The 15,760-nt window shown below is 41.6% G+C and overlaps 1 protein-coding gene across 4 annotated transcripts in view; it reads right to left on the reverse strand.

Moving 5' to 3' along the window:
• Positions 1-15,760, reverse strand: part of PARP4 (poly(ADP-ribose) polymerase family member 4) — a 141,027-nt gene that overhangs the window by 67,257 nt on the left and 58,010 nt on the right. For 3 of the 4 annotated variants that reach the window (XM_059144154.1, XM_059144153.1, XM_059144156.1), the window contains 5 exons: positions 14,956-15,042; positions 11,072-11,236; positions 10,110-10,156; positions 9,888-9,966; positions 6,207-6,344 (listed from right to left, as the gene is read on the reverse strand). In XM_059144154.1, coding sequence (XP_059000137.1) covers positions 6,207-6,344; positions 9,888-9,966; positions 10,110-10,156; positions 11,072-11,236; positions 14,956-15,042 — 516 coding nt within the window. The remainder of the gene's footprint in view (positions 1-6,206; positions 6,345-9,887; positions 9,967-10,109; positions 10,157-11,071; positions 11,237-14,955; positions 15,043-15,760) is intronic. The other variant, XM_059144155.1, reaches the window with a different exon arrangement.

Here is a 15,760-nt window from a genome sequence, read left to right on the forward strand (position 1 = left end):
GAGCTCATCTGGGATTAAACGACAAGAACTGAGCCAGCGTCAGAATTTCTGGGAAAAGCCTCCAGAGGTAAGATCTTGGGATCCTGTCTGTCTCTCTGGTTGCTGAGCTCCAGGGAATAGCCCACTGGGGAGAAGCTGGACACAGCCATGCTCCCTAGGGCTGGAGGGGATGCGGGGATGCCCCATACCTCCACTGGTAGATTGTCAGGGGGTTCAAGTCCCTCTGGGCGGTCAGGGGTTTTGAGTCCCCCAGACAGTCAGGAGATCAAGAAAGTCCCCATCGTGGCAGGTTCTGGGTGAGGACTGGTGGGCCAGTGGTTGTCTTTGTCTTGTCCTTTTATTGTCTGTTGTGTTGTTTGTTGTGTTTGCAGGGGACCGAGAAAGTCCCTACCAGCAGCAGGCTCTGGATGAGGATCGCTGGGCCTGCGGCTGTCTTTGTCTTGCCTTTTTGTTGTCTGTTGTGTTGTTTATTGTGTTTGGAGAAATGGGGCATGCAGAGAGTAAGGGACCTGTGACACCCCTAAGTCTTGTTCTCCAGCATTTTAAGGATTTTCAAGGTAAAGCCACCCAGTCTGGTGACAAGTTTTACCCAGGAAAACTAAAAACACTCTGCCAATTAGAGTGGCCCATTTTCTCCACAGGATGGCTGCCAGAAAGAACGTTTGCCTTGGCTCAGATCTACTCTACCCAGAGTAAGGTCTTTGATCTCCATCGAGACCAAATATAATACATCATGGCCTGGCGATATCTGATAGAAGAGCCACCATCATGGCTCAGGTCTCACCTTCCCCCTGCAAACAAAACCATCTCTTTCCCTCTAAGGCAGGTTAGATCACCAAAACCAGAACAGAGAGACGAAGGGGAACAAGGGAAGAAGACCGTCCTACCCCCTTCGGATGTGGAGGATGTGGAATTTCCCCCCCTTATCTGTCCCCTAAACCTGACTCTTGGTCCCGAGACGCCCCTACCAGCCCACCTCATACGCGGTCAGGGTCCACCTATGGAACCACCAAGCAGGGAAACTGTCCTGAACCCTCCCCTTTCCTCTATCCCCCTTTGACTCCCTACACCTCACCGGTTCCATCACTACCAATGCTACCTCTCCATGAGGTTGCTCCACCAGATGGAAGACGGCACCCCCACCTTACCTATAGCCCTTTCCCCTCTTCTGACATATATAACTGGAAGGTCCAACACAAATCCTTTTCTGTCCACCCTCAGGATTTAATTAGTCTCTTGGAGACTTTCTTTCTTACCCACCAGCCCATCTAGGTGGATATTCAATAGTTCCTTATGGCTCTCTTTAACACAGAAGAGAGGGATCACATCATGCGAGAAACCCATAATGTGATAAGTGAGAGACTTGGCATGAACCTTGATCCCCAGGGAATGGAGGACTACTTCCTGAAGGAACCCCCTGACTGGGAGCCAAACTCCGATGAAGGTAAGGAAAGCCTACACTTCTACCACCAGGCTCTACTGGGAGACTTCCGTTCAGCTGACAGGAGATGCATAAATTTATCTAAAATTAGTGTGGTGACTCAAGGTAAGAATGAGTCTCCGGGAGCTTTCCTAGAAAGGCTTATTGAAGCCTATAAAATGTATAGCCCGATCAACCCTAAGGCACCTGAAAATCAGAGGGCAGTAAATCTTGCTTTTGCCAGTCAGCCCCAGATATAAGGAGGAAACTTCAGAAAATTGAAGGATTTGAAGGGAAGAATCTGACTGAGTTAGCAGAATATCAGAAAAGGTGTTTAACAATAGGAATGCATAAGAGGATGAAAAACAGGCAAAAATAACTGGTTAAGGTTTTGGCATTACATGAGGTGGGGAGGAGACAGGGGGAAAGAGGTCAGTAGAAAGGGGAAAGGCAGGTAGGGGATGGTAAATGGAAGGAAAAGCCCAAGCACAAAGAAGGCAGGCGGGAAGATTTAGATTCAGATCAGTGTGCTTACTGTATGGAAAAAGGACATTGGGCCAGGGAGTGCCCCAAAAGGAAGACGGCGATGCTGGCCACCAGACACTGAAGGGGCCATGGTTCAGAGCCCCTCCCCGAACCTCGGGTAAAAATTGAAGTGGAGGGGAAATTAATTGATTTTTTGGTGGACACGGGAGCCCAATCTTCATCATTACTTAAACCTATGGAAAAACTATCTGGAGAGGAAGTCTGGGTACAAGGGGTGAATGGCACAGAAAGACATAAATGGACAACAGAAAGGACTTTAAATTTGGCTTTGGGAGTAGTCAAGCATCGATTCCTGGTCCTCCCTAATGCCCCATATAACCTGATGGGAAGAGATATCCTCCACAAACTACGAGCTGGCATTCAGTTCTCCGAAGGAGATATGACTGTAACCTTGAGATAACCCACTGTGCATATGTTTGTGGCAGCAGTAGATGAATACCTTCTTTACAAGCCAGTCTCAGAACCAGAGGAGATGAGAGAAAGGAGCCTTCTCCAAACCCTACAGGTTGAGTTTCCCGAAGTCTGGGCAGAAGGGAAGCCCTCTGGCTTGGCCAAGGGACAGCCTCCTGTGGTGGTACAATGAAAAGAAATGGCCACGGCTGTTTGCGTCTGGCAGTACTCCCTCCCCTGGGAAGCAAAGGAAGGGATTAGAAAACACATTAACCGCCTCCAAGGAGATGGGATCCTAGTTCCTTGCAAGTCTCCATGGAACACACCTTTGCTGCCTGTCAAAAAGTCCAAGACTGGGGAGTACTACCCGTTCAGGACTTGCGGGAAGTTAATAAATGGATTGAAGATATCCACCCAACAGGGACTAACCCCTATACCCTCCTTTCCCTCCTGGGCCCCAAAAGAATGGTCTATACCATCTTTGATCTCAAAGATGCATTTTTCTGCATATCTTTAGCAAGGGAGTCTCAGCCCCTCTTTGCTTTTGAGTGGTCCGATCCTCAGGAAGGATTCCAAGGCCAGCTCACCTGGACAAGAATTCCTGAAGGATTTAAGAATTCACCCTGTTCGACGAGGCCCTACATGAGGATTTGTGTGAGTACAGAACCTCCAACCTGGGAGTCACTCTTTTACAGTATGTTGATGACTTACTAATAACCTCTGAGGACTATGAGTCATGTTTGTGGGGGACAAGATCTCTCTTACAGACTCTGCAGGAAAAAGGGTATTAGGTGTCAGCAAAGAAAGCACAGTTCTGTCAGAGCCACAACACTTATCTAGGCTTTGATCTCCACAGGGAGTGCATTCACTGTCTGAGTCCAGGAAACAGGTGATCACTTGATATCCCTGCCCCACCACATCCGACAAGACAGACAGGAGTAGCTACATGGTCATGGAAAGAGGTATGTGGGGGCTGCAGTGGTTTCCCCTGAGCAGGAACTCTGGACGGCAGTCCTGCCACACGGAATCTCGGCGCAAAAAGCGGAGCCAATTGCACTCATGAAGGCACTGCAGATGGCCAAAGATAAAACCGCCAAAATCTATATGGACAGTGGGTATGCTTTTGCTACTCTCCATATACATAGGGCTATTTATAAAGAAAGGGGCCTATTAACAGTAGATGGAAAAGGAATTAAAAACAGAGGAGAAATATTGGCTCTCTTCCAGGCTATTTGGGACCCAAAAGAGGTGGCCGATATGCATTGCCCAGGACACCAAAAGGGGACTGATCTGATTTCAAAAGGAAATCAATTAGTAGATCAAGCTGGAAAGCAAGCATCCCAAGAAACAGTGCAAGAGCTGGTTATACTCCTGGCTCCAGCCCTACCAGAAAAACCAGACTATTCAGAGGAAGATTTAAAGTATTTACAAAAATGGGCTAAATTGGACTACGAAGGGGACTAGGCTAAGACTAAAAGAGGAATGTTAATTCTTCCTTAAAGATTAGGTAAGAAGTTAGTAGACCAGATACATCAGGGTACTCATTTGGGGACACGCAAACTCAAGGATCTTATAGGCAAGCAGTTCCAGGTTTCTAAATTAGGGCATATAGTTCAGGATGTAGTTGATAGATGTGCTCAATGCCAGGCAGTTAATGTGGGGAGAATTAGAATGGGAAGAGGGAAAAGAGAAGGAGGTAAGGAACCTGGAATTTATTGGGAAATAGATTTTACAGAGATGAAACCCAGAAAATATGGGCAGAAGTATATGTTAGTTTTGTAGATACCTTCTCAGGCTGAGTAGAGGCTTTTTCTGCCAAACATGAGATGGCAGGAGTGTTAGCCAAAAAGCTATTAGAAGAAATAATTCCTAGGTTTGGGCTGCCTCTCACGATCGGGTGAGACAACGGCCCTGCATTTGTGAGTTGTTTCACAGGCATTGGCCAAGGCTGTGGGCACTAATTGGAAACTACATTGTGCCTACCGGCCCCAGAGAACCGGACAAGTAGAGAGAATGAACTGGACTCTTAAAGAGACCTTGACAAAGCTAATTCTGGAGACGGTGGATGGGTGGATCTCCTTCCTTTTGCCCTCCTCAGGGTGCGGTGTACATCCTACTTAAACAAGGTGATCCCATTTTAAATAATGTTTGGGAGACCACCCCACACTCTGCCCTTGGCTACAAGAGGTTGCTCTAGCAGAAATGACTGATCAGTCTGTACTCCAGTCACTGCAGGCATTATAGTCTGTCTTAAAGAGAGCCCACACAGGGATCTGAACTGCCCACACTGAGATGGAGACAGAGGTGGAACCAAATCCTTACCAACCCGGGAACTTGGTTTGGATATGTCACCATCAAGTGGGAAACTTGGAGCCTCGCTGGAAGGGACCATTTACTGTCATCCTGACCACCCCCACGGCAATAAAAGTAGAAAGCATCAGGGCCTGGATTCACTCCGGTCATGTCAAATGAGCCAAGGACAAGGATGCCCCCCAGAGATGGAAGCCACAGCTGATGGACCCCGCTCGCTGACTGTGGACTAAAGTTAAGACTCAAAAGACTATGAGTTCATTGTTGCTCCTGTTTGTGTAAGAGCTTCTGAGTTACCTCATGAGACAAAAAAGTATAGGTGGGAAATTAGACGAATGGAATTAGGAAAAATGGAAAAGGTTATATAAAGTGGTGAATGGCTAATCATCAACCCACTGCACACTAATGTTACTTTTTGGCCCCTGCATTATAAACGCCCTAATGTCATTTGTACAAAAGAAAATCAGAGCGATAAAAACGTTAGTCTTACATGCTCAATATAACCCCTTAAACAGGAGAACATAGAACTGGCTGAAAAGTCAAGGATTTGACTAATCTCCAAAGAAAAAAGTAGAATACAATGGCCTACTTAGCCAGAGGGAGCCATTTTGTTGTTAATGCTTATATTTACATTTATGTAAACTTAGATTGACCCTGCCCCTCCCAGAGGAACTTACTTAAAAGCAAGTCCAGGAAACCAGTCCCAGGTAGCAAAGCTCAGATACAAGGGCGGGTCAGGCCAGGTGGAGACATCCAATCAGTGGGGAACACATACTGTCTCCCTAGCTACCAAGGAGAGTGGGTCCCGCCTTTTGGGTGCCAATTCTGACCAAGGTAATAGGCTAGTTCAAATATCTACTAGGGTAAATTGAAGTTCAATTGGCCACCCTTGTGTGACCTAGCATGACTGTGCAGTTTTCTCTGTGTGTTGCAATCCCATTGGCCACCTGTGTGGCCAGGCTCAACCACATGGACTTTGCTCTATAAAAGTTAGTCTGTGGGACGCTTGGGTGGCTCAGTTGGTTGGATGACTGCCTTCGGCTCAGGTCATGATCCCGGAGTCCTGGGATCGAGTCCTGCATCGGGCTCCCAGCTCCATGGGGAGTCTGCTTCGCTCTCTGACCTTCTCCACTCTCTGACCTTCTCCTCGCTCATGCTCTCTCTCACTGTCTCTCTCTCAAATAAATAAATAAAATCTTAAAAAAAAAATTATTTAAAAAAAAAAAAAAGTTAGTCTGTGAGGCTGGGAGGGGTCGCCTCTTTGTAAGAGACAGCCCCAACCAGTCGGTTTGATTCTTGATGCTTGGCGCGAAATAAAGCTTTGCTTGACCTTCGCTTTGTATCAGTCTCACTCCTTTGATCATGGACCCATTATTGGGGGACCTATCATAAGTATTTTCAGTTGTAAAATCTTGGGGTGGTGAGAGCACATTTTGTAATGCTAGTTTTTCAGGACTATCAGTAATTTCCAAATTTAAGTAATCTATTCTGAAATATTTTTTCAATAGTGTTTCCCATTTTTAAGTAAGAAGGACTATACCTCACTTTCTTTTTCTGGATGTTTTTCAACCCACATTCTTGGGAGATATGCGTCAGACAACCCAACGTGAAGAGAGAATCCATCAGTGTCTAAGGAGCTACCTTCCACGGTGCTAATTACCGCTTTGCAGTCTGTGCACTACAAAACAAACCATAATGAAAACAAAGTAAATATTTGAATAATAACATATGATCAATTTGCAGTTACCTGTCAAGTGGCAAACCCTTGCATAATTTATCTAACTCCATCAAGAATCAACAAGGTAATAATAAATTCCAAAATTATGAAATTTTTAGAAGTCCTGACCATTATCATAACAGTTACCCTCCTGAAATTCTAAGGTTGATGTACACAGTCAAATTGAGAAGTCTGAGACAGTCCAAATCCTGGATCCAAAGATTACAGATCTATTTATTTAGGTAGAACTATATCGATATAGCATTATAGCATATAGTAGTACACTAGAACTCAGAATAGTAAAAATAGAAAATTCAACAGAAATCTTATAATTATACCTTATTTTTAAATTATATTTTCATAAATATAAAATAACTTTTGAAAATGTGGATGATGAGTTTTAAAATAACAAAGTCAATGGGATAGATTGTAAATGGCCATAAAGTCTTTCCATTCCTGTGTGCTTGTTCCTTTGTAATGTGACTTTGCATCTCTTCCTATCAGAAGGTAACACCTATTTCTCTGCCTTGAATCCAAAGTTGGACAATGTGACTTGCTTTCATGTGATGCAAGAGGCTTGGAAAACATTGGTGCAATGGGGCTTGCCTTCCTCTGCTGCTACTGAGAACTTTTCCACTAACTATATGAATGAACCTGAGCTAACCTGCTGGATAAAGAGAGACATGGTCATAACCCCAACTGACACCAGGCCGCCCTCAAGGTATTAGAATAAGCCCATTCTAGATTATCCTGTCCCAGGCAAGCCAGTGCAGCCCATTAGAACTGCCCATCCAAGTCACAAAACTGTGAGAAATAACAAATGTCATTATTTTAAATCATAAGGTTTTGAGACTGTTACACAGCAGAAGCTATCTGATGCAGAGGGTTTCTTGTTAAGGAGAGACTAAATATATATGTTTACCTCCCTTCTTAGCAAAATCCTAAAATTCTCTACCATAAAAAGGAACCAATTAAAGGGTTTAAACCCATAAAGATATTGAGGATAGGAACAAAGACAATAGCAGTTGAGAGATGTCAAAATTTTTTTTTAAAAAATGGAAAGTTGATAGAGGTATGGTAAGTGACGCAGCTAGAGTGGAGGTAGCTACTACCTGGGTCTGGTGGGGGACTACAGCAACCTGGTAAGGCTCATATCCTGGTGATACTGCAGAAAACACTGGTAACTAGCAAGTAGACTATGCACTAAGTTCTTAATACAGGCCCCCTCCCTGTCCAAAGTAACCAAGCAGCTAGCACCAATAGCTAGTACTCTGTTCTCTCATTAAAGAAAACTGAAGATTAATTTCTTAGAAAAATTCAAGCAAACAGCATCCACATTGAGGAATTTTAGGCATAAAAAAGCGTAGGAATATAGGGCAGCAAACTGGGGAATGAAGTAAAAGTTGGCATCCTAATGTGTGGGCCCTTCAGTCACTCTCCCTAGTCATACTTTATGAATAAGCTAGAGGTGTTCTGAATAACCACAGAAGGGCTAAACCACCACCACAAGACTCACCACCCAATAGCCAGTCAGTTGCCAGACTCTGCAGAGTCTTTGGTCCACTAGCTCCACCCACCTCAGAGCACCTAACTAGCTTTCTTGTGTCTCAGTTACAGTTGAACACAGAGAGGTCACCCAGGCATTTGAGAAAAAGCCTCTAACCCAAAATATGGAAACCGAAAAAAGAAAAAGCCAGAAAAAGAAAAAAGGAACTTAAAAAAAATACAACCCAGGGAAGAGAAAAATATATATATTATGTTTTCAGAGAAACAAGAAAGAGAAGATAAAGTACCCATGAAACACAAAAGATGCTATAAAAAAGGAGTACTGGGGCACCTGGGTGGCTCAGTGGGTTAAAGCCCCTGCCTTCCACTCAGGTCATGATCCTAGCCCTGCATAGGGCTCTCTGCTCAACAGGGAGCCTGCTTCTTCCTCTCTCTGCCTGCTTCTCTACTTACTTGTGATCTTTGTCTGTCAAATAAATAAATAAATTCTTTTAATAAAGGGGGGGTACTTATAAAACAGAATAGAGTTCTTACAAATTAAAAATGAGAATGTTTAAACACAAATTTCAGTAGAATGGAGTTTAAAATTGAGAATATCAATCAGAAAGTAGAACAAGGAAATAATACAAAGGTCAAAGGAGAGAAAAAGAAAGAAAACAAGAGGCTCAATCCAGGGGACAGCTGACTTAAAGGCAATGCAATAGGTGAAGGAAAGAGGAACAATTTGGGGCGCCTGGGTGGCTCAGTTGGTTGAGCGACCGCCTTCAGATCAGGTCAGGATCCCAGGGTCCTGGGATCGAGTCCCACATCGGGCTCCCTGCTCCTTGGAGAGTCTGCTTCTTCCTCTGACTTTCTCCCCTCTCATGTTCTCTCTCACTGTCTCTCTCTCAAATAAATAAATAAAATCTTTAAAAAAAAAAAAAAAAGAAAGAGGAACAATTTAATGTAAAAAAAAGTAACAATATTTCCTAGCACTAAAGGCTATGCATTACATACAATGAATGACTATCACATTCCTATGAAATTTCAGAATACCAGGGAAAAAGAGAAGATCTGAAACTCTTGTAAAACTTAAAACAAAACAGACTACATACAAAGAATGGGAGATAAGAATAGCACTTAACTTCTCAAAAGTCACACTGGAAGCTATAAGATAATGTTTTCAATTTTCTGAGGAAGATGATTTTCAACCCAGGATTATCCATCTCAGCAAATGATCAGTATTCACACATGGATTAAGGCTAGCTGCAGACCTTGCTGCCCACATGCCGGGGAAGGTAACAGAGGCTGTGCTCTGCCAGATGGAGGGGGAAAAACAAGAAAGAGGATGAAAAGGAAAAGCCCTACAAAGAAGAATCATAAAGAAAGGCCCTGGGACAACAGATGTCCTGTGGTAACCAAGCTGCATTGGGAGTGGACAGACAGAAGGGAGGAAGGTCTCAGGGGGAAAACATTATCTGAATTATTAAGAGCATTCAAGAGTGACCAATAGTATTCTGAAGAGTTTCAATCTATGTGTGAGTGAGGTTAGTGGAGAGATAAGAGAAGGAAATTTTCATGTACCACAACAGGAAATAAAAAAATGATTTTGAATCAGATGAATCAAGAACAAGCAGTTAAAAAAAAAAAAAAAAAAAGAGCATTTACAACTTCAGAGGGCTCCAGAAAGGAGGTAAAATATTTAAAGTGGTTCACTGTCTCTGGAGGCTGGACTGGAAGATGCAGGGCAGAACCAGGCTGCTGCTTCTTGAGAGAAGCCGTTGTTAGAATTATTTTCTTCTTCTTTCTAAGATTTTATTTTTAAAGTAATCTCTACACCCAACGTGGGGCTTGAGCCCAAGGTCAAAAGTTGTGTGCTCCACCGACTGAACGAGCCAGGCACCCCAGTTATTAGCATTATTTTTAAAAAATTTTAAACCACTTGAATATATTGTCTTTATAAAATAAAAATAATGCTAAAATAAAAGCTCCTAAAAAATAAAACAAAGATTTACTAACCTTTTGTCTCAGTTTATGTGTATCACTAGAAATGGATTCAATCCCATATGGCATCTCAATGGACATACTCAAAGAGAAGCTACCAAAAAAGAAGAAAAAGTCTATGAACTTAAATATTAAACAAATACTTGCTGTCATTTTATAGAATTTTAAGTAATATTTGAAACCATAAAGCTAATATCAATTGAATGTCTTAAGAGGTTTTATATTTTTGGTACTAACCTTTGTTTTGTTCCTATTTTCTCTATATAAATTTTCTCTACTGTATCCTGTTAAAAGAAAAATATACATGTATAACTAAGTATCTACTAAGTTTCACAATGAGAACTCTAAGCTGAATGTAATGTTCCCAAAACTACTATCTATAGCAGCAATAAGACAACCGGTCTCACTTCCCAGTACTGAGACACAGAATATTTGCTCATGGAATCACAGTAACTTCTAAAATGTAACTGATATCAGGGATAATTTATCACCAATTTAACAGAGATTTTCAACTATACATATGTCTATATGTTGTACACCCACACACATACACACACATATACATCATACCTCTATATGCATACACACACACACACACAATTTATATAAATACACACAAAGTAGAAACAAACTGTTACCCAGTAGCTTGTTCTACAGTCTCTGGCAATGGAATTAAGGATTGTTGAAATTTTCCTCTTTGGTTTATTTGCATTCTTTATGCTTATCTAAATTCCTCATAATGAACATGTAGTACAGACACAAAATTTTTTAAAGTGACTGAACAGAATAAAAATATACACCTATTGAGCATAACTGTGTCTTTATTCTTTTCATTTTACAAACATCACATGTATCTAAATGCATAAATGGCATTAAATTGACTTCATGCCAGAAAGATTAGATTTTTTCATGTATTATTATTATTATTATTTTAGAGAGGGGAGAGAGAGAGAGAAGCATGGGAGAAAGGAATGAGGGAAAGAGAGAATCTTAAGCAGGTTCCATACCCAGCATAGAGCCCAACTCAGGGCTTGATCTCACAACTATGAGATCATGGACCTGGGCCCAAATCAAGAGTAAGATGATTAAACTGAGCCACCCAGGTACCTCTGGAAAGATTAGCTTATTTTAGATGTTTTTAAATTCCCTATCAATAAATCACCAAAAAAACTTCTTTAAAAATTTCTAAGCATACGAACCTGAATGTTTTCATTGAGAACTTTGTCCTGTTGCCAGGGTGCCACAGCAGCAGGCATGAAGAAGACAGCCTTGTTGCCTTGGATGCTGAGCTCTGTGATGTAGGTAACTTTGATGAGGACCTTAGCCTTAGGGGGTAGATTTCCAACACTAACAGTAAAAACATCCTGAAATAGAAACACATGTCTCATTTTTCTCCTCAAAAGTACATCCATTCTAGGCTAGTTATTCCCTCCTGTTACATGAGCCACTTAAATTATAATCTACCAGACTCTTCCTTGGAAAATGAGCATAGACCCTACAAGATGAATGGGCATGGGCAGTGCTTAAGGAGAATCCTGGAGCAGGTCCGCAGGGGTGGGGATGGCATGGCATCTATGGTGGGGGGTAGAAGGAGAGGAGGCCCTTTGGGAGCAGGACCTTGCCCTGACTGGGGAGTGTCACCTCTGTCCTCTACACCAGAGGCCCTACATGCAGGGCTCTGCTGCACAGACAGCCTCCACATAGCCCCTTCTTGAAGAAGCTGTAGCCTCTCTGACCTCCACAGCATCTAGCAGCAATTCTACCAGTGGCTGTAGAGCTAGAACAGTTTCATTAACTTGGTCCTCACTTTGTTCCTTTGCCCTGCAGTTCGTGCATCATTTTATCTTTTTTTTAAAAAGATTTTATTTATTTATTTGACAGACAGAGATCACAAGTAGGCAGAGAGGCAGGCAGAGAGAGAGGAAGGGAAGCAGGCTCCCTACTGCTCAGAGAGCCTGATGCGGGGCTCGATCCCAGGACGGTGGGATCATGACCTGAGCCAAAGGCAGAGGCTTCAACCCACTGAGCCACCCAGGTGCCCCCATTATTTTATCTTTTAGAAAAAGTATTTCACTTTCTTTTCTTTTGTTTCTTTTTAAAAATTTTGTATATTTATTTGACATCCAGAGATCACATATAGGCAGAGAGGTAGGCAGAGAGAGAGAGGAAGGGAAGCAGCCTCCCTGCTGAGCAGAGAGCCCAACATGGGGCTGGATCTCAGGACCGTGGCGATCTCAGGACCGTGGGATCATGACCCGAGCCGAAGGCAGAGACTTTAACCCAATGAGCCATCCAGGCGCCCCTTTCACTTTCTTTTAAAGGGGCATTATAATCACTACATATAGGGATAAGCTCATGACTGGCTAGGGCAGAAAAAAAGAGGGGCTAGATCTATTTTTTCTGATACCTACACAGAGAAACTCTTAACACCCCACACATATCTTCCCATCCAGTTGGTTGCAATGCCATGAAACCTTTTGGTTTCTATTTGGTTTCCAGTTTGGAAAACTATTATATGTTTGGGAACATATAATACTAATGATTAATTTAGATTTCAGGAGTAAATGATTACTTTTGACATCAAGGATATCCATTTGCAAGAAGATCCAATAAAGAAATGGATTCCAGTGAAGGGATAAACAATGAAGAGGTAATTATTGAACAGTTCACAGTGCTTGTCCTTAAAAGAAGTGTATAATAACCTGGGTCTTATTTAAGACACTGCCACATAATAGTGTGGATTTGCAGTTCCATTTCTGTGTAGGACATAGATGTAGGATGTCACTTCTGTTACAAGCTGGATAATTCACAAAACTGTAACTTGCTTGACCTGCCAGAAAGCTGAGTTGCAAGGCAGCCAAGCGAACTCAATTCCAAAGGGTTAACAAAGCCCTCCGAGGAGAGGTGAGGCACAGGAGCTGTGGGGTTTCCCTATGGGCTCCCAGGGGGCTAGCATCTTGGTGCATATGGGGGGAAGTGACAACAAAAAGAAAAGGTGAAGGTAAAGAGCATGGGAAGGTGAAGAGCGTGGGAAGCACCATTTGGTGCAAGACACTTTGTCCTCCTTTCTCATATAATGAGGTTTGAAGTGTTAGGTGTCCCTACATAATTTTCAAACACAAATCATTTCCACCTCAGTCCCTTGGATGGCTAAAGCCACTTTGCTAGTCTTCTGATAGTTGGGAACATCATATATATAATATATATAACATATATATATTATATATATTATAAATTATAACAGTAATATACATTATGTTTTATATGCACAAACATATAATGTTCCCAAGTATAGAGTATTATTTTATATGTATATATATGAGTATGTGTGTGTGCATATATATATAAAATGTTCCCAACTATTAGAAGTCTAGCAAGTAGAGAATATATACTTATATATTAAATATATAACATACATGTAACAATATATAATATCTATAATACATTATATAATTACATTATTAATATATTTTAGAGTGAGGACATTATAGTAGCTGGATGGCAAAATACATTCTGGGGTACCTAAAGGTGCTATTTAGCAATGGTTCTGACCAGACTTTATCCACAGGTAATACCCTTTGTGAAGACTGTTTTCCTGTGGATCTTTTTCTTAGGGAAATATCATCAAGGAGGAAATTTGTCAACCAATTCTTCTATGACAATAACCTCACACTGTTAAGTGTCAGCCTATGAAATAAACCCTAGGCTTTTAAATATACACTTTGGCCAGGAGTAGCATTATTAATTGTTTAACAAGGACCTCTTCCTTGCTTACTTCCATTTTGCAAAATGTTATCTCATATGTAAAAAGCAATTACTTAGGGCGCCTGGGTGGCTCAGTGGGTTAAGCCGCTGCCTTCGGCTCAGGTCATGATCTCAGGGTCCTGGGATCGAGCCCCGCATCGGGCTCTCTGCTCAGCACGGGGCCTGCTTCCCTTCCTCTCTCTCTGCCTGCCTCTCTGCCTACTTGTGATCTCTCTCTGTCAAATAAATAAATAAAATCTTTAAAAAACACCCTCATTTAAAAAAAAGCAATCATTTGTCCTTTAACTCTGTACTAATCTTTAATACCCCCCCCCCCAACATTAAATTTTCACAATGCTATGGCAATGTGGCATCCTCAGAGGTAGTATCTGAGGCACGTAGACCTGTCCTCAAAAACAACTAAATGTCTATGCTGGAGACAACGATTACAAACAGCACACAATCTAGTATCTGCCAAAGGCATATTTAAAGCATCTTATATTTAAGAAAAGAAATCTAGTGGACATGATAGCTGCCTCTTCTTTCAAATATTCCATATTTTATCCCTATGAAAGCAATTAATCAGAAAGAAAAGAATCTGGACCTACCTCAGGACCCTGTAGAAAACTCTTCCCAGGATATTACTTGGTGAAAACTGGATAAATTGCTAGATAAGCTTAGTCCTAGGACAAACATATATGTAGTAGACCCTTGAATGAGGTTGCTGATGCCTGTACAGCCAAAAATCCACTTATAACTTTTGACTCCCTAAATATTTAACTATTAATATCCTACTATTGACTGGATGCCTTACTGATAACATAAACAGTCAATTACCACATACTTTGTATGTTAGATGTTATATACTAAAATCTTACAATGAAGTAACCAGGAGAAAAGAAAATCATAAGAAAGACAAAATACATTTACAGTGCTGTATTGTATATTTAACAAAAAAATCCCCTATAAGTGGATCTATGCAGTTCAAAACTGTGTTGCTCAAGGGTCAACTGTATATTACACTCTCTTATCAGAAGATGAAGATTATGTACCCCCAAGTGTTTTCTTTTTGTTGTCACTTCTGGGAAACTCAGTTCCCAAGATCGAAAGTAGGTCTTCTTATTTGTTTGGCAATACCAACACCATTTCCTCCTACCTTTAGCTAAGTCGAATGGTTCTGACCAGGTAGACCTCTGCTTGCTAACAGCAAGTGAAACTCTAGGCCTAAAATAGCAGAAATTATCCCAGTTTCTACTATGGACTTCATGTTTCAAGTTGTATTCCAACTCTTTCTCCCTTCTGATAAGTGTGCTAGACTAAGAGATAAATCAAGCCGTACCGGTGCATCCTGATCCATCAAGTATGCGCCATGGCCCTGAGTGATGGCTTCTCGGTATTCATGGTGGGCGGCTCCCTTCTCTTTAACCTGGAAAAGATTATTTTTATACCAGTCGTGGTATGAATAATGATTTCAGACTTTAACAAGAAAAACTGAAGCAATGTTTATTAAAACCTAGGTAAAACCCAGAAAACTAAGAGCCTAAGGTGAATGGAAACTTATATAAAGTACATTAAAATGTACTCGTCTAGTAAGAATTTGAAACAGAAAAGGCCAACTAAAGAGAAATCTCTTTAATTTGTTGGGACCATATTTCAGAGTCAATAGTGAAAAAAAAAAGTTTGATTGGGACTTTATGTTGAACAAAAATAGTAAGTTAAGTTTACCTTACATTTAACAAAATGTGTTATTATTGCAACTGTAGGCTATTCCTTAGAATAAACAAAGAATGGGGCGCCTGGGTGGCTCAGTGGGTTAAAGCTTCTGCCTTCGGCTCAGGTCGTGATCCCAGGGTCCTGGGATCGAGCCCCACATCGGGCTCTCTGCTCCGCAGGGAGCCTGCTTCCTCCTCTCTCTCTGCCTGCCTCTCTGCCTACCTGTGATCTCTGTCTGTTAAATAAATAAAATCTTAAAAAAAAAAAAAAAGAATAAACAAAGAATGTATCACTTGTTATTTCTTTTGGTACAACTTTTCTTAAAAAGTTAACAACAATAGTCATCACATCAATTTGACTGTTAAAACAGGATGCAAATGATCAGTTTTTTGCAAAATTATAGAAAGTCTTCACCAATTTTCCATGGTGCC

This window comes from Mustela lutreola, chromosome 13, assembly GCF_030435805.1.
Source record: "Mustela lutreola isolate mMusLut2 chromosome 13, mMusLut2.pri, whole genome shotgun sequence".
NCBI classification, from domain to species: Eukaryota; Metazoa; Chordata; class Mammalia; order Carnivora; family Mustelidae; genus Mustela; species Mustela lutreola.